Source organism: Bos mutus, chromosome 23, assembly GCF_027580195.1.
Source record: "Bos mutus isolate GX-2022 chromosome 23, NWIPB_WYAK_1.1, whole genome shotgun sequence".
Taxonomy (NCBI): Eukaryota; Metazoa; Chordata; class Mammalia; order Artiodactyla; family Bovidae; genus Bos; species Bos mutus.
In genome coordinates, this window is record NC_091639.1 from 23,675,166 (window position 1) to 23,697,120 (window position 21,955).

Here is a 21,955-nt window from a genome sequence, read left to right on the forward strand (position 1 = left end):
AGCCCCTAAGTAGCTCTTGTCCCCGCCCCCAGGCCCTGGTGTGCCGGAAGTCGCTTCTACTTCCGCCGGTTCCAGCTCCTCCCTACGTTTCCCCGCTGCCCGGCAGCTGCTGTGGCTCCAGGATGATGGAGACGGAGCGACTCGGTGAGGGGGGGGTGGAAAGACGGAGGAGACAGCGAGTGACCCTTAACCCCTGACCTGTGACCTTTCCTCCGTAGTGCTACCTCCCCCAGATCCCCTGGACCTGCCCCTTCGGGCCGTAGAGCTGGGATGCACTGGGCGCTGGGAGTTGCTGAATGTGCCTGGGGCTCCAGAGAGCACCGTGAGTGCCATTTCACCCTAACCTTGACTCTGTTGAGCTTAAAACCTCCTTCATCGTCCTCCCAGTAGGATCTAAGCTGACTCGGCTGTCCTGTCTCTGGATACTTGTCATCCGAGCCTAGACTGGTGCTGGACAGACTCCAACCCAATGGACCTGCAGTGGGTCAGAGCCCATAAGAAGACAGAGCAAGGAGCCCCGGGGAAACCTTAGTTCTGAGAACTGCTCTTTCAAACTGCTGTTTTCTCCCTGGAGTCCTGTTCTGTCTCCAAGCACCAGGGCTCTTGGTGACTGAGATGCTACCCTTTGAACACCTGGCTCTTCATCTTTAGGCCTGGGACCCCCTTTTCCTAAAACTAGAGATTCTCAAATATCAGTGTGCCTCATGATTAGTGGAAAATCCCATGGACAAAAGAGCCTGGCGGGCCACAATCCATGGGTTCGAACACAACTGAGTGTGCGCACACACACACACACACCAGACACACACACACAATTGGTGGGGGAGCTTTTGAAAAATACTAGTTCTTAGGTCCATAGATTCAGAAATCCAAAATCTGTATTACTAATCAGAACCCTAGGTAATTCAGTTGCAGACCATTTGTTCTGTAAAACAGAATAGCCTTTGGAAAATAGTGTTTCAGCCTGATTGTCCTAGTCTGGGACGTCTATCATATCTGATTTAAATACAAGTCGCGTCACCTTCTCTTTTGTGTCTTACTCTCTTCCCTTACCTCGTGCCTTTGTTCCAGCTTCCCCACGGCCTCCCTCCCTGTGCCCCAGATCTGCAGCAGGAAGCAGAGCGGTTGTTTCTGTCATCTCCAGCCTGGCTGCCTCTGCATGGTGTGGAGCACTCAGCCCGGTGAGGGGTCTAGAAGGGCCTGGGCTTGGCAGGTGGGTCCCTGAAGGAAGCTGGGACAGGGGAGAAAGAAGACCTGAACATTGCTTTGCTTCTGTCCAGGAAATGGCAGAGGAAGATGGATCCTTGGTCTCTCCTGGCCACACTGGGGGCCCCAGTCCCCTCCGACCTACAGGCCCAAAGACACCCAACCACAGGCCAGATACTAGGCTACAAGGAGGTAAGTGGTCGTGGGCCACCAGAAGCAGAGTCAGGAGAAGGTGGGGTCAGAGGCAAATTCAGCCTCACTGGCGCTCTGTTCTCTTGCCTCAGGTCCTGCTAGAGAATACAAACCTGTCGTCCACAACCTCCTTGTCTCTTCGCCGGCCACCAGCGCCCATCTCCCAGTCCCTGTGGGGGAATCCAACACAGTACCCTTTCTGGCCAGGTGTTGCTTGTGGAAATGGGATGGGAGGGGAGGGAGCCCTTAGTCTCCACCCCTCTCATGTCACTCCCACCCCATGAATCCTATTTATCCAACCTCTCCCCAGGTGGAATGGATGAGCCCAGTATAACAGATCTGAGCACTCGTGAGGAGGCTGAGGAGGAGATAGACTTTGAGAAAGGTGAGGTGGTGCCAGGAGGGACCGTGGGAGGTAGGGCTCTGTGCCTGGGGCCTGAGAAAGAGGGGCCAAGTCCTGTCACTGGGTCCTTGCTACCTCTTCCGTTCCCTTGAGCAAATTAGGAAAAGGTACCTCTTTCATAACAACCTTTACTGTCATCTGTTGGAGGACTGTCACAAAAAACTTCAACTACAGCGTGTATGCTGTGAACAGCATCCTGCAGGTTAATGTAATGTATGACTTGTACAGAAGTGTGTGAGAGCCCTGATTCTCTCTGTCCCCGTCCTCCAGACCTCCTTACTCTTCCACCTGGCTTCAAGAAAGGCGTGGACTTTGCACCAAAGGGTGAGTTTTAGTTTTGAGATGGGGCTGTAGGGGAGACAGTGCCCTTCTTCTTCAGAACGGAGGTGGATCCAACCAGGTCTCCATTTTTGCCTTGCTCCTAGGTCACTCAGCTCCAGCTGCCGGGTTGCTCAGCCTCAGCCGTCTGCTGGAGCCCTTGGATTTGGGTGGGGGCGATGAGGATGAGAGTGAGGCAGTGGGACAGCCTGGCGGTCCCAGACAGGACACTGTTTCAGCCTCTCCTGGCAGTGTTCCTCTGGCCCGAGCAAGCAGCTTGGAGGACCTAGTGTTGAAGGTTGGTGGTTCTGGGTGGTTGAGGCAGGAAAGAAAGGCCTTGTCCCAGACAGGGTGGGCTGGCCTGGTTGGTTCCCCGGGGAAGACTGGAGCGTCTTCTGGGAGAGGTGGTAACAGAGAGCTTTCTGGCTGTATGTTTATCAGGCCTACACCCCTCTCCTTCTCCAGGAAGCGGCCACAACTGTAGCCCCCCCAGAACCTCCCAAGCCCCCACCTCAGGAGCAGTGGGCCATTCCTGTGGATGTTACCTCCCCTGTTGGTGATTTCTACCGCCTCATTCCCCAGCCAGCCTTCCAGGTAGCGTGGCCCAGGCCTCAGGTGCTCCCCCACCTCCTCCAGCCCACTCCCTTGTCTCCTCTCCCCACTGGAGGCCAGGTGCCTTCAGTGGACGGAGGTCTTGGCCTTCTTCCCCTTCCCTGGAGGCCCCATGAGGTGGAGGCAGGAAGACCCCTGTCCCTTCTGTGCTCCCATCTGTTTCTGTCTCCCACAGTGGGCCTTTGAGCCAGATGTGTTTCAGAAACAGGCCATCCTGCACTTGGAGCGGCACGACTCAGTCTTCGTCGCGGCTCACACATCCGCGGGGAAGACGGTTGTGGCTGAATATGCCATCGCGCTTGCCCAGAAACACATGACGCGGTACAGGCCCCTCACCAGCCCTGTTCTCTCCTGTGTCCTTTCTGTGTCTCTTCTCTTCTCCACCTCCCTGCCTCATCCTTTAGATGAGAGGTTCAGGGAAAAACTGAGGCAGGGTTTCAGAGGGAAACAGGATGTGGGGAGAGAAAAATGAGCAGCATTCGTTGGGGAAGGGATTGGGGGACGGGATTTTTCCAGAGTAATTCCATGAAGGGGAACATGAGGGGAGTTTGGGTAAAGAAGAGGGGGTTGGGGGGGCGCCTCAGCTCTGCGGTGTGCCGCTGGCAAGGGTCAGGGTGGGAGAGGAGGTGCTGACAAGGAGCCTGTGTGGAGGGCCTGGCTGACTTTGTGCCCTCCTCCCAGCACCATCTATACTTCGCCCATCAAGGCTCTGAGCAACCAGAAGTTCCGGGACTTCCGAAACACGTTTGGGGACGTGGGGCTGCTCACCGGGGATGTGCAGCTGCACCCAGAAGCCTCGTGCCTCATTATGACAACAGAGATCCTTCGGTGAGAGGCGGGCATTCAGCATGGGGCGGGTTTTTGGTCAGGAAGGTGAGGCCGCTTTGGAGAGCACTCTGGCTGAGGTGAGGGTGGAGATAGGAGCTGCTGAGGAGTCAGCCTGGGGCCTTTCTCCTCCAGCTCCATGCTGTACAGTGGCTCGGACGTCATCCGGGACCTGGAGTGGGTTATCTTTGATGAGGTTCACTATATCAATGATGCTGAGGTAAGGGGACAGGGTCCCCAGGTCCTGGCAGTCCTCTCCTGTGGGGTAGGTTCAGCAGGTCGGTGTTCCATATGGCCTGGGAACTTCACTGCCTTCTTTGTCCCTTCTCATGGAACCTTGTGCCACTTCCCTGGGCAGAAGGGCAGCTCCCTCCAAGCTGCTGGTGACTTGTCCTCCCTTCCTGTGTGCAGCGCGGGGTCGTGTGGGAGGAGGTACTCATCATGCTGCCTGACCACGTGTCCATCATCCTTCTGAGTGCTACTGTCCCCAATGCCCTTGAGTTTGCTGACTGGATTGGGTAAGACACGTGTCCCGGGGTGCTTGAGTGAAGGGTGCCGTAGCATCCCTCAGTTCAGGTGGGGGTGTAGACTATCCCAGTGAGGGAGTGGTCAGAGCTTGGGGGTCGGGAGGAGAAAGGGGTGCGGCTGGGGAACACGTCCAGCCTGGGAGGTTGTGGGATCCCACCTGGGCTGAGATCACTTTGCATGTTCAGAGACGGGGTGACAGGGACAGCCTTCCAATCTGGCTCCCAGAAAATCAGGGCGAGGCCAGGGCGGGGAAGATGGCGGGCACATGGGTTCCTTCCCGCGCTCCCAGCCCTGATCTTCTGTCATGTCCCCCATCCCCTGCTCAGACGGCTGAAGCGTCGCCAGATCTACGTGATCAGCACTGTCGCTCGCCCAGTGCCCCTGGAGCACTATCTCTTCACCGGGAACAGCCCCAAGACCCAGGGGGAGCTCTTCCTGTTGCTGGACTCCCGTGGCGCCTTCCACACAAAGGGGTAAGCCTGGGATATGGGGAGAGTCAGGGCTGGGCCCAACGGGGGGTGACTGACGGCTGCCCTGCCCTGCCCCAGGTACTATGCGGCTGTGGAGGCCAAGAAGGAGCGGATGAGCAAGCATGCCCAGACCTTTGGGGCCAAGCAGCCCACGCATCAGGGGGGGCCTGCCCAGGTGAGAACTGGCTGGTTTTGTACCTGTCACCCCTTCTTTCTCCTGAGTCCTTTCTTTCCTCGTCCTCCCAGGGTTTGGAGTGGAGCTTTGAGCACTGCCCGATTTGACTCTGCTTCACATCCCCACTTTGGCCCCCATTTGTTCAAGGACTCCATCTCCACTCCCTTCTCCCCGCCTCCTCAGGACCGCGGTGTGTACCTGTCCCTCCTGGCCTCCCTCCGCACCCGTGCACAGCTGCCCGTGGTGGTGTTCACCTTCTCCCGGGGCCGCTGTGACGAGCAGGCCTCAGGCCTCACCTCCCTCGACCTGACAACAAGTTCAGAGAAGAGTGAGATTCACCTCTTCCTACAGCGCTGCCTTGCCCGTCTCCGCGGCTCTGACCGCCAGCTGCCCCAGGTGGGGAGGGGGATTTGGAGACGGTGGGGATCAGGTGTTCACCGCCCCATCCCTGACCCTGGGCCTCGGCCCCCACAGGTTCTGCACATGTCGGAGCTCCTGCACCGTGGCCTGGGTGTGCACCACAGCGGCATCCTGCCCATCCTCAAGGAGATTGTGGAGATGCTCTTCAGCCGCGGCCTGGTCAAGGTGCTCGTGCTGGTGGGAGAGGGACTCCCCAAAGCATTTATCACCTTCTTGGAGGGGAGTGGGCAGCACAGTGCATCAGCTGAGAACTTGGGCTCTGGATCCAGACTGCCTGAGTGGAAATCCAGGTCCACTGTTAACTCACTGTGTGACCCTGGGCAAATTACTTAACCTCCCTGAACTGTAAGTTTCACATATTGAAATGGGGGTACATAAAGTATGAATAGGGGCTTTCCCAGTGGCTCAGTGGCAAAGAATCTGTGTGCAATGCAGGCGCCACAAGAGACACAGGTTTCATCCCTGGGTTGGGAAAATACCTTGGAGGAGGGCATGGCAACCCACTCCAGTATTCTTACCCGGAGAATCCCATGGACTGAGGAGCCTGGCAGGCTATAGTCAGACATGACTGAAGTGACTTAACACACACGCACACAAGGTGTGAACAGGCAGTATTCAGAAGAGAAAACTAAAAAGCCAATAAACTTATGGAGGTCATTAGTCATCAGAAAAATGCAAACTGAAATACAAGATAGGACTTTACAGTAATTAAAACTGGTAAAATTTAGGAAAGTAGGCAATGCCACGTGTTGCCTGAGATGTAGGAGATGAAAGGATTACAGGAACCCTTGTACAGGTGTGGCCAGTCTGAAGTGTACCTGGTGCTCTTGAGGCAAAGACAAGTCTGTGCCTACTCTTTGTCCCTAAATTCCGCTCCTGAGTGCAAATCACAATGAAGTTCTCACCCTGGTCGGTGAGGGAACACGTCTGCTCTTCCTCTGTGGGCTCTTGTCTGGTGGCAGGGCGTTGGTGGCACCAGGGGCCCTTTCCCTGGGAGAGCAGGTAGGCAGCTATATGCCACGCACTCCACAAGGTGTTCTGTGGCAGGTTGGAGGCAACGGATTAGATATAATCACAGGAACATGGATGGATGTTGAAAATACTACATGGAAGAGAAGAAAACAGAAGGAGATACGTGTTGCCTTTACTTCAAACTGTATTACACACTCAAAAACATATTTTATAAAACACATTCACATGAAAAGATACAGATTAAAGATAGACAGAGGGGACAGGAGTGGGCTGTGGGGGTGAAAGGAAAGAAATAGGTAGCTAAATAAAACAATAGTACCTACTCTGTAGATTTGCCTTGAGAGTCACCTGAGGTCTCGTGAGTTAACCGTCTGGGACTATGTATAGTGGTCTTAGCCTTGGCTACAAAGTGAGGTGGGCTCGGCCAGGGCTGGGCCACAGCTGTGTTTAGCCCCTTAGCTGATCCTCTCTTCCCCTCCCCATCCCAGGTCTTGTTTGCCACGGAGACCTTCGCCATGGGTGTAAATATGCCGGCCCGGACAGTGGTATTTGACTCCATGCGCAAGCACGATGGCTCCACCTTCCGGGACCTACTCCCTGGGGAGTATGTGCAGATGGCGGGCCGGGCGGGCCGGAGGGGCCTGGACCCCACAGGCACGGTCATCCTGCTCTGCAAGGGCCGCGTGCCCGAGATGGCGGACCTGCACCGCATGATGATGGTGAGCCGGGGCACCTCGAGGCCAGCTCTGGGCACCTGCTGCATCCTCTGTGCCCACCCTCCTCCCCTCTCCTCTCTCTCTCCTTTCCTTTGGTCTGGGAGAAGCCAGGGGAGGAGCGAGCCAATCTGAGGATGAGGCTGGGTCTTGTCTTCTCTAGTCTTTTCACTGTGAATATGGAGCTAGGTGGGACCTTGGAGAGTCTGTTTATTTAGTCTCGCTCCCTTGTTGTGCAGAGGTGAGCAGGCAGTTTGTCTAGGGCCCCGAGGTTGTGGGGCTGGGACTACAGCTGCTTGGAGTAGAACAGCCGAGCAGCAGGTCTTCCCCCAAACCCCGAGCCTCACTGGCGTCTCTGGCCTGGCCCAGGGGAAGCCATCCCAGCTGCAGTCCCAGTTCCGCCTCACGTACACCATGATCCTCAACCTGCTGCGGGTGGATGCTCTCAGGGTGGAGGACATGATGAAGAGGAGCTTCTCAGAGTTTCCATCTCGCAAGGACAGCAAGGTGAGGAAGTGGGTGTGCCCAGGTTGCCCTGCAGGATATGGGACAAGGGAAGCCAGGCTAGGACGAGGTGGGCCTCTGGAAGCCAGTGGGTGAAAGTGGAGAGAGCTGGCCCGGAGACTCTGGCTTCACACCCACCCTGGCTTCTCCCAGGCCCATGAACAGGCTCTGGCTGAACTGACCAAGAAGTTGGGAGCTTTGGAAGAGCCCGAGGTGACTGGCCAGCTCGTCGACTTGCCTGAGTACTACAGCTGGGGGGAGGAACTGACTGAGACCCGGAGCCAGATCCAGGTGAGCGCCTGAGAGTGTTGGGGGCGGGGTGATGGACGGGGAGGAAGAGACTGGGACGCTCTGGGTACACCTGAACCTCGTCCCAGCATCTCTGTGACATTTCTTATCCCCTTTCTTCTCATCCCTGCTCTTTAGCACCTCATCATAGAGTCTGTGAATGGGCTGAAATCTCTCTCAGCGGGAAGGGTGGTGGTTGTGAAGAATCAGGAGCATCAGAACGCACTGGGTGTGATCCTTCAGGTGAGGGCGGTGGGAATCTGGACTCCAAGGCCAGAGGGAGCAGCCAGCCCCATCCCCATCTTCCCCACTTGGCGAGGAGCCATTTGTACTCAGCAGTGCTCTCATTTTTCCCTCTAGCTCTCTTTTCCTTCCCATCCCCACCACTTCATGCTCGTCTCCTTGTCCTCTCCCCAGGCCCTGTCCCCGAAGTCTGCTCTGATTGCTTGACTTGGTTACCAGTCTATATGGCTGCCCCATGCTCCCTGCCTGAACTGGCAGATCTGTCTCTTCTTGGATGTCCACTCCTCACACTGCCCTGTCCTGGCCTCCCCACATCCTCTAGGTCTCTTCGAACTCCACCAGCAGAGTATTCACAGCCCTGGTCTTGTGTGACAAGCCCGTGTCTGAGGACCCACGGGAGAGGGGGCCAGCCTCCCCAGACGTGCCCTACCCAGACGACCTCGTGGGATTCAAGCTGTTCCTGCCTGAGGGTGAGAGTGGACGGATGCCCAGGCTCTTGCCAACAGCATGGCTGAGGTGCCTGGTCTGACCCTGCTCTCCCCTCTTCTCAGGGCCCTGTGACCACACTGTGGCCAAGCTCCAGCCAGGAGACGTGGCCACCATCACCACCAAGGTGCTCGGCTGAATGGGGACAAGATCTTGGAGGACTTCAGCAAGCGGCAGCAACCAAAATTCAAGTCAGAGATGCTGGGGAGGGACCACGTGGGAGTGGCGGGGAGGTGTGGTCAGGGAGGCTCCCCCAGTCCTAGGGGGGTTCCACAGGAAGAGAAGCCTCTACCCCAGGTCTAAGACCAGCTCCATTCTCAGGAAGGATCCGCCCTCTGCGGCCGTGACCACCGCTGTCCAGGAACTGCTACGACTGGCTCAGGCGCACCCCACAGGGCCCCCCACCCTCGACCCTGTCAATGACCTGCAACTCAAGGATGTGTCTGTGGTCGAGGGGGCTCCGGGCCCGGAAGCTGGAGGAGCTGATCCGGGGGGCTCAGTGTGTGCACAGTCCCGTTCCCTGCCCAGGTTGGTCCCTGGATGTGAGCTTCCCAGCTGGAAGGGACGGCTTTCCCTCTCATCCCCTGCAGACTGGCTGCCCCCGTCCCAGTCCTGGTCCTCAGCTCCCCTGCTGAGGTCAGGGAGGAGCCTCACGAGCCCTTGCCCTTGGCTCCTTGCAGTACCTGAAGCTGCGGGAGAGGATGCAGATCCAGAAGGAGATGGAGCGGCTGCGCTTCCTGCTGTCGGACCAGTCGCTGCTGCTGCTCCCGGAGTACCACCAGCGAGTAGAGGTGGGGGGCCGGGCTGGGCTGGTGGGCTGGCGGGGAAGCTGTCTGCTGGCTCCCAACACCCACCATCCTTGCAGGTGCTGCGAACCCTGGGGTATGTGGACGAGGCAGGCACAGTGAAGCTGGCCGGGCGGGTGGCTTGTGCCATGAGCAGCCACGAGCTGCTCCTCACTGAGCTCATGTTCGACAACGCACTGAGCACCCTGCGGCCTGAGGAGATCGCTGCCCTGCTCTCCGGCCTGGTCTGCCAGAGCCCCGGGGACCCTGGTGATCAGCTCCCCAGCACCCTCAAACAGGTATGGGGATGACGTCCAGGACCCCTCCCTTCCTCGGCCATGGCATTCCCAGTCCGTGCCCACATGTTCCCCAGGTGCCCTCTGAGTGTCCCTAAGAGCTGGAATGGTTTCTCCTTTCATCCCGGCCTCCTTTCTGGAGCAGGAAGGCAGGGCTTAGAGCCTTTGCTCTCCGTCTGCAGGGGGTGGAACGGGTCCGGACTGTGGCCAAGCGGATTGGTGAGGTCCAGGCGGCCTGTGGTTTGAACCAGACCGTGGAGGAATTTGTTGGGGAGCTGAATTTCGGGCTGGTTGAGGTTGTGTACGAGTGGGCCCGGGGCATGGTGAGTAGCTAGGGTTTGGGGCCTTTGTGGACAGCCAGCTAGGGAGAGGCTGTCGGGGTCCATCGTATTCATTCCCCACCCCGCTTCCCCCATAGCCCTTCTCTGAGTTGGCAGGGCTCTCAGGGACCCCTGAGGGCCTGGTGGTCCGCTGCATCCAACGCCTGGCCGAGATGTGTCGCTCGCTTCGGGGGGCAGCCCGCCTGGTGGGCGAACCTGTGCTAGGTGCCAAGATGGAGACGGCAGCCACCCTGTTACGGAGGGACATCGTCTTTGCTGCCAGCCTCTACACCCAGTGACCGGCCCCTGGCTACAATGTAACAATAAACTGCAAACCCCCTGTGTGAACCTGAGGTGTTGGGCAGGGTTGACTCAGCTCAAAAGACACAGCAGGGAGAGCCACCTGGAAATACGCCTTTATCTGTGCACACAGAAATAGGACCAGCCCCTGTGAAGCATCAGTCCTTGGGGGAGGGTGTCTTGGGTGGTGATGGGAGGTCCTGGGTCACAGCTTCCACGTACCATGGAGGCAGGAAGGCATGGGGTGCATCTCGGTGTTCAGACACTGTGACAGGGCCGCCGGGCTCCCAGGAGAAGAGGTAGACGAGCCTGGGGGGCAGATAGAGTCCTGAATTGAGGGCTGGAGGCTGAGTTTCTGGGCCCCAGAGGGGAGGGGCAGAGCTGAATGCCTCACCTGGGGTCATCCTGAACTGCTGTGTTCTGGGCGAAACTAAGGAAGGCAGCACAGAAGTTCATGCACACGGAGGGGTTCCAGCCATCACGGTCGTTCTGCAGAGAGCCCAGGAGGAGGCAGAAGGCCGGTGGTGAGGGTGGAAGAAGGGGAAGGTGGGCTGCAGGTCCCTGGACAATGGACCTGTGGTGTTGGCGCAGGGGGATGCAGGTGGGAACTCATTGCCTTACCCTGACGTATTCAAACATCTCCATGGTAGGAAAGGTCTTCAGGGAACAGACAAAACCCTCCGGGTTACGGAAGCCAGCAACAACATTTGGGACGCCTGGCAGGAACGACTGGGCCCACCATTTCAGGAGCTTGTGTCTGTCAGGAAAGGCAAGGGGGTCAGTGGGACCCCTCCTCCACCCTCCAGCCTCCTCCTTCCCCAAGTTTCTTTCCAAGCTTTTCATACAAGGTTCTCATCCTGTCCACCCCTGTCCTGAACCTGTAGAAGCTCTTCCATTGGCCAGGGCTGTGCATCTCCTTGGAGGTCTTGAGCTCCACATAGCAGGTGGGGGGCTGTGTGGATGGGGCCTGGGGGTCTGTGCAGTCCACCTCCCCGGAAAAAAGAAGAGGGTGGTTTCCCAGGCGGCTGCGTAGCACAGAGCAGAAGGCCACGTTGGTGTTAACTTCCCCAGAAGGATCTGGGGAGACTCCGGGTTTGTCTGCACAAGGAGAGAAACAGCAGCAAGGGCTGGGGGCTCTCGATCTCTGGGGATAGGGGAGGGGGCAGAATCAGGGCAACTCTCACCTGCACACATGTACTGCTCAAATTTGTACCCCATGTACATAAGCTCCCGGAGAAGCGGTGGCCGGGTAAGCCTCTGAACCCGAGCAGCCGGCGTCTCTACCTCACTCAAGTAGAGCGTCCCCTGGAACCGGGAGGCTGCCAGCTGCCAGCCTTCCTGCCGCTCATATGGTGTTGTCAGCAGTTTTGTCAGGTGCCCCCGCCACGTCACTATGGCCCCTGCCAGCCAGCCTGGACCCCTGAGGAGGAGGAGTTAGGGGCTGAAGGTCTGACACCTGCATTAGCGCAGATGGCTTCTCCAAAGAATAGGGTAAGATAAGGACTCACTCCAGCTTTGGCTCTCCCAGTTTTAGAGAGTGAGTGCAGGTCTCTAGGGCTACTGTGTGGTATGCTTTGCTCACCCCTCTAGCTGGCCTCGGTGCTCCAGGAGCCAGCGTAGCAGGTGGTCCAGCCTTTCTTGGACCTCTTCGTCCCGGGGCTGGTATCGATCAGGGTATCCGTCTCTGAGGTCAAAGTTGGGGCTTTGACCATTGGTGGGAGGTGGGCTGTAGTACCGCAAAGCGCGAGCATCTCCATGGTACTGGCGCTGTGCATCCAGAGAGAAGCAGCCCAATTCGGAAGGGCGCCGGTAGAAAGGAAAGGGCCCAGAGTAGAGGGCAGGGTCTGTGGGCAGGGAGGGCTGGGCGGGGGAGCTTGTTCCGAGGCTCAGCGACCTCTATCTTTCCAGCTTCTCTCTTGGTCCCTCTGGACTCCATGAGGTCCTGAGAGGGGACAAGGAAGTTCCCCCTTTAAAAAGAAGGGCTGGAGAAGAGGGACTTCGAGTCAGGACTAAGCGAGTCTGGCCTTGAAACGTGCAAGCCCCGTGTCCTCAAACAACCCCACCAGGTGCGCATGCTACCTTTTCCCTTGACCTATATACCCCCTACCCCCAGTAGCTCCAAACCCAGAGTGGTTAGGAAGGATGCTTGGGCTCAGGTCAAGGATCTGGTTACCTCAAATCCTGCCAACCTCGACTTCCACCTTCTCAGGGCTATGACGTCATGGCAGGTACATCACATGTCAAAGGGATGCGAGGGCAGTTTTCCCCCCTCTCGATGACGCAATCATTCAGCGACAGAGGCGGCCTAACCCCTAGGTGGCGGGAGGGGGCTGTGCGCTTTACACCGAGGGAGATCCCAGCGTGGCCACCCGCGCCCCTCCGCAGCGCCCAAGCGTCCCCGGACGTGAGCGCTCTCAGAGGAAGCCAATCAGCAGCGGACGTGGGGCCTCGGCCAATGAGGATGGCGCTGGTGTTGGCATTGGCACCGTCCCCGCTAGCAAGGGGCGGAGGGATGACTAGTCGGCTCTTCTGTCGTCAGCACTTCAGCCTACGAAGCTCGGGCTGATTGGTTTCCGAGGAGGGACGCCCAGGGAGCCCGTACGTCACTGCCCTGTGCCGGAAGACTATTTTCGTGGTCTCTTTCCTCAACAGCTTTCTACTTCTTCCCCGCCGCGAAAAGATCCCGGGATATGAGCCGGAAGAGGCATCGCCTGGTCCCGGAGACGTTTGGGTTGAAGAGGCGGCGGGAACTAGGGGATGTAGAGGCAGATCCTTTGCGGGGCGAGTCAGGTAACCATGGCAACCCCGGGGCGAGGCTAAAGACCCCAGCTGGCAGCAGCCTCACCTCTGGTAACCCTGTATGTTGAGACAACAGCGCCCCAGTGTGGTACCCCCGCTTCCCCCGCCTCAGTTCACGTCGCAGTGACTCGGTCTCTCCGCCCAGGATCTGCGCGAGAGGCAGTCGCAGAGATAGTGCGGCTGTTCCCGCGAGTCCTGTTTGAGGATGCGCTACCCCCCATCGCGCTGAGGAGCCAGGTGTACAGCCTCGTACCGGACCGAACCGTGGCTGACCGGCAGCTGGTGAGGAGCGTCAGAGCGACCAACGGGAATGCGCTTTCGTGCCTCGCGGGCGCTTCCGAGGGTCTCCCCATAACTCACTCGTCCACCAGCTGTTCAGCCATTCAGCAAGCGCTGGGTCTTTCTGGGCCGGGCTTTCAGTGCCAGGCACTGCGGTGCCGAGGAGAATGCTACAGACCCTCAGGGAATAGCATGCCAAATGATGAAGGTGGAAGAGCGAAGCTTTTGGGGAAACTGAGTCACCGGGCGTGGTTCGTGATGGGAATGTAGGCAGACGTCAGATTAGGGCAGGCCTTGTACACCAGCGTCGTTTCCGTTTTACAAAGAAGGCAATGAGCTGGTAGAGAATGTTAAAACAAGAGAGGGAGTGGTGTGTTGCACGGATTGGAGGCAGTGTCATGAGGTGGGGAGATCAATTAGGAAGATACTGCAGCTGAGAACTGGTGAAGGCCTAAATTAGGGCAGTGTAGTAAGGAGGGAGAGGATGGATGAGGGATGTGGAGCGAGAAAGAAGGACTTCAGGATAGCTCTCGGATTTTCTGGACGACTGAGTGGTTGGTGGAGTGAACAGAGTAGGAAAACATTGAATAGTTGGGGGCAGATGATGTGTTTATTTTGTACAAGTTGAGTTGGAGGTGTTTGTGGAGCATCCGGAGGCAAATGTGCAGCAGACAGTTGGATGAGGGTTTGGAGAAAATTCTGGGCCACTGATACAGCACTGGAAGCCATCGAGATGTGAGTAGTGGTTCAGTCTGTGGATGTGGGTGAAATTGGTAGTAAGAGGGAGGAGTGGGTTTTAACCTTTTTATAAACTTTAGAAGATAATGAAAGCCATGGCTCTCCAGTGCATATATGCCACTATATGTGTATATATGTATATATAGTGTATGTACAATTTGAGAGGAAGGGGGTTGTTTCACAGATTCTCTGAGGCCAAAGGTTAAGGACCCCAGGTTTGCAGTGACAGATAATAGAGCCACATCCCCAGTGCTAGGAGATACCAACATTTAAGGCCGTGTTTCTCAAAGTATGTCCTGAGTTCCACTAGATTACCTGGACTGCTTATTCAAAACTACAGGTTCTGGGAATCTCTCAGTGAGGATGAATTAAGCTTTCTTGAGGAGGAACTGGAAATCTATATTTTAAAGCTACTTCCTCAAGTGATTCGTAATGTGTGCTAAAATTTGAAGTTCAAGGACTTCCTGGGAGTCCAGTGGTTAAGACATTTCCAGTGCTGCGGTGGGGAGCACAGGTTAAATCCCTGGTCGGGCAACTAAGATCCTGCATAACTCGAGGTATGGCCAAAAAAAAAATTGAGGTCCACTGATACGGTGGGGGTGGGGGAGGAGAAGGAGGCGTCTGTGAAAAAGCTGTTAGAAGAATTAACAGAGATGAGAGGAACCCAGGAAGAGCTATATTGAGAAAGTAGCAATTTTCAAGAGGGTGGAGTAGTTGGCAGTGTTAAAACCTATGATTCAAGACAGTGGTCTGTGATGTGGTCAAGTAAAATAATAGCCAATTGGATTTTGCAATTGGCAACCTGTTAGGAAGAAAAAAGGGAAGAAAAGGAAGATGGAGACTAGCTCCAGTCTCTTAAGGAAGCAAATCAGAACCACTCCTTATAAAGTATTTGTTGTTTTTAACCTCCTGGTGTTAGCCTAAATTTTAGAAAAACTTTAAAAATTCCACAAAAGAAAATATGAATTTAACTCAGTCGTGTCCGACTCTTTGTGACCCCGTGGACTGTAGCCCACCAGGCTCCTCTGTCCATGGGATTCTCCAGGCAAGAATACTGGAGTGGGTTGCCATTTCCTTCTCCAGGGGATCTTCCCAACCCAGGGATCAAACCCAGGTCTCCGGCATTGCAGGCAGATGCTTTATCCTCTGAGCCACCAGGGAAGCCACAAAGAAAATATAAACACATATAATTTAAAGAATGTTTATAAAGCAAATACCCACTTAAACATCACCCAAGTCAGACTGCAGAACATAGCCAACAGCCCACATTCAGCCAAAATGCCTTATGTCCCTGGGAAGCAACATACCTGACTGGTTTGATAATTGTTCCCTTCGTTTTCTTTGTACCATCTATGTGTTTATCGTAAACAACATAGCTTAGTTACCTACTTTTCAACTTGATGTAAATAAAATCATACCATATGTATTTATTTACATCTTGTTTCATTAGATGATTATTTTTGAGATTCATTGGGGCTTCCCAGGTGGCCCAGTGGTAAGGAATCTCCTGCCAATGCAGGAGACCCAAGAGACGCAGGTTGGATCCCTGGATTGGGAAGATCTCCTGGAGTAGGAAATGGCAACCTACTCCAGTATTCTTGCCTGGAAAATTCCATGGACATTGGAGCCTGGTGGGCTACAGTCCATGGGGTTCCAAAGAGTTGGACATGACTGAGTGACTGAGAATGTGCGCACGTGTGTGTGCACACACATAGGCACACACATGTTTTAAAATTCATTTTCATAGATTTCTATTTTGTGAATATATCCCACTTTGTCCATTCTAGTGGAAGAAATTGTATTGTTTTAAGAATTTGTCAGTTTCATCTAAAATTTCACATTTATTGACAAAGTTTGTAATCTCACTTTATTTTCTGTAGAATCTATAGTGATGATCCTTTTTTTTTTGTTGTTCTTTATATTGGTTATCTGTGCTTTTTCTAGGTTCCTGTTTCCGCCTTTCTGTCTTGGTCAGTCTCACTAAGGTTTATCAATTTTAGTAGTCTTTCAAAGAATTAACTTTTAGCTTTGTTGCTCTTTCTTGCATGCATGTTTTCCATTTCATTCATGTTTCCTCTCTACTGCTATGCTTATTTTACTTTTTTCCTTCATTGATTTTCATCCTCTATTCTTTTCTAATAGATGCATGTCAGGCTGTAGTCTCCCCCTATATGTATCATCTGTCAAAGTGAAACTGAAGTCGCTCAGTCGTGTCTGACTCTTAGTGACCCCATGGACTGCAGCCCACCAGGCTCCTCCGTCCATGGGATTTCCCAGGCAAGTGTACTGGAGTGGGGTGCCATTGCCTTCTCCAGGGGATCTTCCTAACCCAGGGATGGAACCTGGGTCTCCCGCACTGCAGGCAGGCGCTTTACCATCTGAGCCACCAGGGAAGCCCTTGGTCAATCATCTGTCAAGTTTGGGTATATATTTCCATTATCATTTATTTCAAAATATCTTCTAATTTCCTTTGTGATTTTTTTTCTTTGACTTACTGGGTTGATTAGAAATGTATGTCTACTTCCTAAACATTTTCTAGTTACCTTGATAATGATTTCTGGCATAAATGATATTATTATGGCCAGAGATCATACACAATATGATTTCAGTCATTTGGAAGCTTATTGAGACATGCTTTGTGCTATATAGTCAGTTTTACGAAATATTCTATGTATGTATATTTGAAAAAATATGTATTATTCAGTTACTAATTTCTTAGTAACTAAAGTTATTACTGAAATCTTTTATTTCCTCACTGATTGCTATTTTGTCTGTTCTATGAGTTTATGTGAGTTGGATTAATGTACTTTTGTGATTGTGGCTGTTATTGTCTCTTCAGATACTTCCCACACCTTATTATCTCTTTTCTTTTCTTCTGGGACTCCAATTAAACACATATTGGGCCTTCTGTTTGAATCCTTTGTCTCTTAGTCTCTTGTCCTCATTTTTAATCTTTTTGATTGTCTTTATTATGTTCTTGTTATTATTATTATTTTTTAAATCTGTCTTGTAGATTAGTAGATTTTTATTTTGGAGAAGGAAATGGCAACCCACTCCAGTATTCTTGCCTGGAGAATCCCAGGGATGGGGGAGCCTGGTGGGCTGCCATCTATGGGGTCGCACAGAGTCGGACACAACTGAAGTGACTTAGCAGCAGCAGCAGCAGCAGCAGCAGCAGCAGCTTTTTATTTAGCTGTGCCATAATCTGCTGACTCCCAGAGTTTACTCAAACTCATGTCCATTGAGTCGATGATGCCATCCAACCATCTCATCCCCTGTCATCCCCTTCTCCTGCCCTCAGTCTTTCCCAGCATCAGGGTCTTTTCAAATGAGTCAGCTCTTTGCATTAGGTGGCTAAAGTATTGGAGTTTCAGCTTCAACATCAATCCTTCCAATGAACACCCAGGACTGATTTCCTTTAGGATTTATTGGTTGGATCTCCTTGCAGTCTAAGGGACTCTCAAGAGTCTTCTTCAACACCACAGTTCAAAAGTATCAATTCTTTGGCACTCAGCTTTCTTTATAGTCCAACTCACATCCATATATGACTATTGGAAAAACCTTAGCTTTGACTAGATGGACCTTTGTTGGCAAAGTAATGTCTCTGCTTTTTAATATGCTGTCTATGTTGGTCATAACTTTCCTTCCAAGGAGCATGTGTCTTTCAATTTCATGGCTGCAGTCACCATCTGCAGTGATTTTGGAGTCCCCCAAAATAAAGTCTGCCACTGTTTCCCCATCTATTTGCCATAAAGTGATGGGACCAGATGCCATGATCTTCGTTTTCTGAATGTTGAACTTTAAGCCAACTTTTTCACTCTCCTCTTTTCACTTTCATCAAGAGTTCTTCTTCACTTTCTGCCATAAGGGCAGAATCATCTGCATATCTGAGGTTATTGATATTTCTCCTAGCAATCTTCACTTTCTGCCATAAGGGTGGTATCATCTGCATATCTGAGGTTATTGATATTTCTCCCAGAAATCTTGATTCCAGCTTGTACTTCATTGGTGATGGACATGGAGGCCTGGGGTCTCAAAGAGTTGGACACGACTAAGCGACTGAACTGAACTGAATCTACTGAATCCATCCGTTGATTTCTTAACTGCACCTGCTTTATTTTTGAGTTCTGGAATTTCTATTAGTACATGAATGTCTTTCAAATCCATTATGTCAGTTTTTATAATTTCCTGCCGAAATTTTCCATTCTAGCTTTTATTTATTTCAGCATTACAAGCATACTTAAAAAAAAATAGTCTATTTTTGATAAGTTTGCTGTAACATATATTTTTAGGTTTGTTTCTATTGTCTGTTTCTTTTGAATTTTGTTTTCCTATATTAGTTTGGTAATTCCTTATTATCTTATGAGCACTTTAATGCTTAAACAGCTTTTAAAATAACATTTTATGCAGCATTTTACCTAATTTTCAGTGAGTGAGTTGGTCTTGCTATATTCCTGGAAACAGAAGTTCTGGTTTATTTTTATTTGTTTGAAACATTTTATCCCATATTCCTCTCCACCTTCCCCATCCAAAATCTCAACTGTTAATTCCTTGAGGGGAGAGCCCATTAATCACTGCTTTATCTAAGTGTCTGCCTATGATTGGTCTTAGAAAATATGTCATGATTTTTTTAATGTTTTTTTTTTTTTTTTTATTCAGCAGACATTTAAAAATATTTAGTATTTATTTGGCTATGTTGAGTCTTAGTTGCAGCATGCGGGGTCCTTAACTTGCTGTATGCAAACTCTTAGTTGTGGCATGTGGGATCTAGGTCCCCAATCAGGGATTGAACCGGGGTCTCTTGCACTGGGAGCATGGACTCTTAGCCACTGGACCACCAGGGAAGCCCCTGTGTTGACTGTTTAACAGATAACTCCTGAGGTGGCTGGGTGAAAGACTAATTGAAAAAGACTGTTTGGCAATCCACCTAATTCTCTCCCCATAGTTTTTCCTTTACTTAAAGAAGAACTCCCCAATACTTGGACACAGAATGTCCCTGCTCAGTGTGTCCAGGGTATAGCAGAGCATCTTCCCCTGATATCCTTTTCATTCTCATGTCTATGGAGGCAGAAGGCACTGCAAGAGCAGGGGGAGATCAGGATTGTCCAGCTAGGCTTCGACTTGGACGCCCAAGGAATCATGTTCACCGAGGACTACAGGACCAGAGTGAGTGTAACTGTGTGTGGGTCATGGGGGCCAGGGTAGGGGGTGCAGGAAAACTAGGGAGTGGGAATAAAAAGAAAAGAGACAACCCCCCCCCCCGCCCCCACCTCACATCTCACAGACAGGGCACAGGGCTCTGATAAAATATTAATATGAGGGAGAGGAAGAAGAGGAGGAGAAGTATGAGATGTAGAAGGCCCTGAGCAACAGGCAAAACATAGGAAGAGAAATGTGATCCTGGGGACAGAGGTCGGTGGAGGGTTAGGTGGGGCCAGACCACGTCTCTCATCTCTGGTTCCAGGTCCTCAAAGCTTGTGATGGCCGCCCATATGCTGCCGCAGTACAGAAGTTTCTGGCTTCCGTGCTTCCAGCCTGTGGTGACCTTAGCTTCCAGCAAGACCAAATGACACAGACCTTTGGCTTCAGGGACCCAGAGATCACGTGAGACCTGGGGGAACCAAAAAATCAGGCATCCGGCCCCTCCCCTCCTCCCTCCAGTCCCATCCAGCCTTGTTCTCTTTCTTTTGAGGAACCTGTTAAAAAGGCAGACTCTTTTTTTTTTTTTTAATAAAATGACCTAAGTTTGTGCTTCTTCCCCAGGAGGAGAGGCCTGTCTTATCTGAGGCCTTGGAAACAGCCCTGGACTAAAATTCAGGAGATATGGGTGGCTAATCAAATGTAGAGGCCTGGCAGGAGCCATAAATGCCCGGTGGGAATCAGCATTCACATTCAAAAGAAAAACAGCTAGGCAAAGGCTAAAGCAAAGTATCGTTTCAGGAGGGTGGGTCTGACTCGGGATCCCTACTTTGTAATCCATGATATACCTGAACGCATTAGATAAACTTCAGTAAGATTTGGGAAGAGCTATGGTGAGGTATGGGGCTTCCCTGGTGGCTCAGTGGTAAAGAATTGCCTGCCAATGCAGGAGACGCGGTTCAGTCCCTGGGTTGGGAAGATCTGCTGGAGAAGGAAATGGCAACCCACTCTAGTATTCTTGCCTGGAGAATCCCATGGACAGAGGAGCCTGGCCGGCAGCAGTCTGTGAGGTCGCCATGGAGTTGGACATGGCCTAGCAACTAAAGAACAAACAGTGGTGAGGTATGTGTAGGTAACGGCAGGGCTCCGGAGAAAGGCCTCTGTGTCTCCCTTGGTGGTGGGACTGAGAGTGGTCAAGGGGGCTTCAGAGAGGAGGAGCAGTTTTAGTGAACATGCAATAATAACAGTCATGTCTGGCTCTCTGCAACCCCGTGGACTGTAGCTTGCCAGGCTCCTCTATCCATGGAATTTTCCAGGCAAGAATAAGCCATTCCCTTCTCCAGGGGATCTTCCCTACCCAAGGACTGAACCTGAGTCTCCTGCATTGCAGGTAGATTCTTTACCGTCTGAGCCACCAGGTAACAGGAAAAGAGAGAGTGGACGGAAGGCGGTCAGGTGGGAGAATGGCAGGCAAGATCATGGGGCACTGAGCAGCACGGTCTGAGCAGAGAACTGCCCCAGGCTGGACTCCTGTTGTCCAGTCCCTTGGCCTAGGTGCCCAGGCCTCTGGAGACTTAGTGTCCAACGTTAGTGGGCGGGGAGGAGAGAGAGCTCTCAGAGTCAACACTTCATCTCCACTCTCTTAGGCAGCTGGTCAAAGCTGGGGTGCTCACTGTCCGAGATGCTGGAAGTTGGTGGCTCGCAGTGCCTGGAGCTGGGAGGTTCATCAAATATTTTGTTAAAGGTACACTCTCTGCAGCCCAGGCCCGCAGCCCCTCAAGAACACTCTTTGGTGCCTCCTCAGGCCTCCAGGCCTTATTCATCTTTCCCCTCTCCCATGCCACCTCTCCCCCAGGACGGCAGGCTGTCCTCAGCATGGTCCGGAAGGCCAAGTACCGGGAGCTACTCCTTTCAGAGCTCCTGGGCCGGCGGGCAGCTGCCTCGGTGCGACTCGGCCTCGCCTACCACGTACATGACCTCATTGGGGCCCAGCTGGTGGACTGGTGAGTCTTGCACCCCAGCCTCTGGAAGATGACAGAGCAATGACCTCAGGTTGGATTTCCTCCCTCCTTGTGCTTCCCTCATTAGCAAAGCCCAGCCCCTCTCCTGTCTTCTGGAACCTGGGAACATATCCAGCCAAGTTCTGAGTTCTCTGGAACTCAGGAACCCAGCTCCAGCCTTGTCTTTCTCTTGCACAGTGTCTCCACCACTTCTGGAACCCTCCTCCGCCTGCCAGAGACCTGAGGACTCTGTTCATCATTGCACACCTCCCCAGGGTGGGGATTGAGGGGCCCAGGAGGGCTGCCCGCCCTGGCTCAGGCAGGGTCACCTTGGGAAGGCTCGGGAGCCAGGATGAGTGCTGGGCTTGCTGCTGTGCCGAGGGTCAGATGTGACTGCCGCTGTTGACCTGGGCTGCGTCCCAGTGGAGGGGTTTGGGCTGTGCTTCTCTGCCCTTTCACGAAAGTGGAGCCAGAAACCTTGCCAAGGCCATGGCTGCTGTCTTTCATGCAGCAAGGTGCTGCCACTATTCTGTCTGGGGTGGGAAGGAGGGGTCACTGGGTAAGCTGTCAAAGTTGGACAGAGTTTTTCTTCCTATATGTTGGGCTGAAACTGACAAATAAAGTACTTCTGATGTTTTGTGGATGTCTTTTGTTTCATGAGACATGTGAGTTTGGGCATCTCGTTTAGGGGCAGAGGTAAAGCCAAAGTGGGGCCTGGGCTTTACCTTGTTGATCAGAGAGGAACAAGGGACACTGAGGTCAGTTCCCCTGTGGGACGGTGAGAATGTGTCTGATTTCCTAAATGACAGAATTTTTGTCAGAGCCTGCAAAAAGCAAAAAGCTAGTGTAGTTCAGTTTTTGTGGGAGTTAGTATAAGAGGTTTCCCAGGTGGCTCAGTGGTAAAGAATCCACCTGCCGGTTCCGGAGACTGGGTCAGGAAGATC

At 53.0% G+C, this 21,955-nt stretch overlaps 3 protein-coding genes across 6 annotated transcripts; 2 read left to right on the forward strand and 1 right to left on the reverse strand.

Annotated features, from left to right (window-relative positions):
- The first annotated feature begins 32 nt into the window (after positions 1-32).
- Positions 33-10,126, forward strand: SKIC2 (SKI2 subunit of superkiller complex). The gene is given in 31 exon segments (XM_070360697.1): positions 33-144; positions 219-322; positions 1,072-1,181; positions 1,281-1,398; positions 1,491-1,605; positions 1,709-1,783; positions 2,072-2,125; positions 2,227-2,417; positions 2,585-2,713; positions 2,907-3,052; positions 3,413-3,559; positions 3,692-3,776; positions 3,968-4,074; positions 4,411-4,557; positions 4,633-4,729; positions 4,913-5,125; positions 5,204-5,314; positions 6,610-6,840; positions 7,204-7,341; positions 7,492-7,629; positions 7,765-7,869; positions 8,192-8,339; positions 8,421-8,483; positions 8,486-8,546; positions 8,677-8,808; positions 8,810-8,869; positions 8,871-8,883; positions 9,036-9,146; positions 9,221-9,439; positions 9,619-9,759; positions 9,855-10,126. Coding segments are annotated over 31 exon segments (3,732 nt in total). The 5' UTR covers positions 33-122; the 3' UTR covers positions 10,056-10,126.
- Positions 10,127-10,130: 4 nt separating this feature from the next.
- On the reverse strand, positions 10,131-12,034 carry DXO (decapping exoribonuclease). The gene is given in 7 exon segments (XM_014477569.2): positions 10,131-10,365; positions 10,451-10,545; positions 10,678-10,813; positions 10,935-11,154; positions 11,241-11,476; positions 11,639-11,917; positions 11,919-12,034. Coding segments are annotated over 7 exon segments (1,191 nt in total). The 5' UTR covers positions 11,993-12,034; the 3' UTR covers positions 10,131-10,214.
- A 604-nt stretch (positions 12,035-12,638) lies between these two features.
- STK19 (serine/threonine kinase 19) lies at positions 12,639-21,648 on the forward strand. 4 transcript variants are annotated; one of them, XM_070360695.1, is made up of 7 exons: positions 12,639-12,846; positions 12,968-13,137; positions 18,943-19,038; positions 19,337-19,476; positions 20,662-20,755; positions 20,867-21,014; positions 21,210-21,648. In XM_070360695.1, exons 1-7 carry the CDS (start codon positions 12,747-12,749, stop codon positions 21,296-21,298), a joined length of 837 nt encoding a protein of 278 aa, XP_070216796.1. In that variant the 5' UTR covers positions 12,639-12,746; the 3' UTR covers positions 21,299-21,648. The 4 variants fall into 4 exon arrangements, with proteins under 4 accessions (XP_070216796.1, XP_014333056.2, XP_070216797.1 ...); XM_014477570.2 differs by having other exon boundaries at positions 12,643-12,846; positions 20,658-20,755; XM_070360696.1 differs by having other exon boundaries at positions 12,643-12,846; positions 13,001-13,137.
- The last annotated feature ends 307 nt before the right edge of the window (positions 21,649-21,955 follow it).

Coding starts and splice junctions, on each gene's coding strand:
- STK19 (XM_070360695.1), top strand. CDS start 12,747: ATGAGCCGGAAGAGGCATCGCCTGGTCCCGGAGACGTTTGGGTTGAAG. Junction 12,847..12,967: donor TCCTTTGCGGGGCGAGTCAG/GTAACCATGGCA, acceptor CCCCCGCCTCAG/TTCACGTCGCAGTGACTCGG. Junction 21,015..21,209: donor GGGGCCCAGCTGGTGGACTG/GTGAGTCTTGCA, acceptor TCTCTTGCACAG/TGTCTCCACCACTTCTGGAA.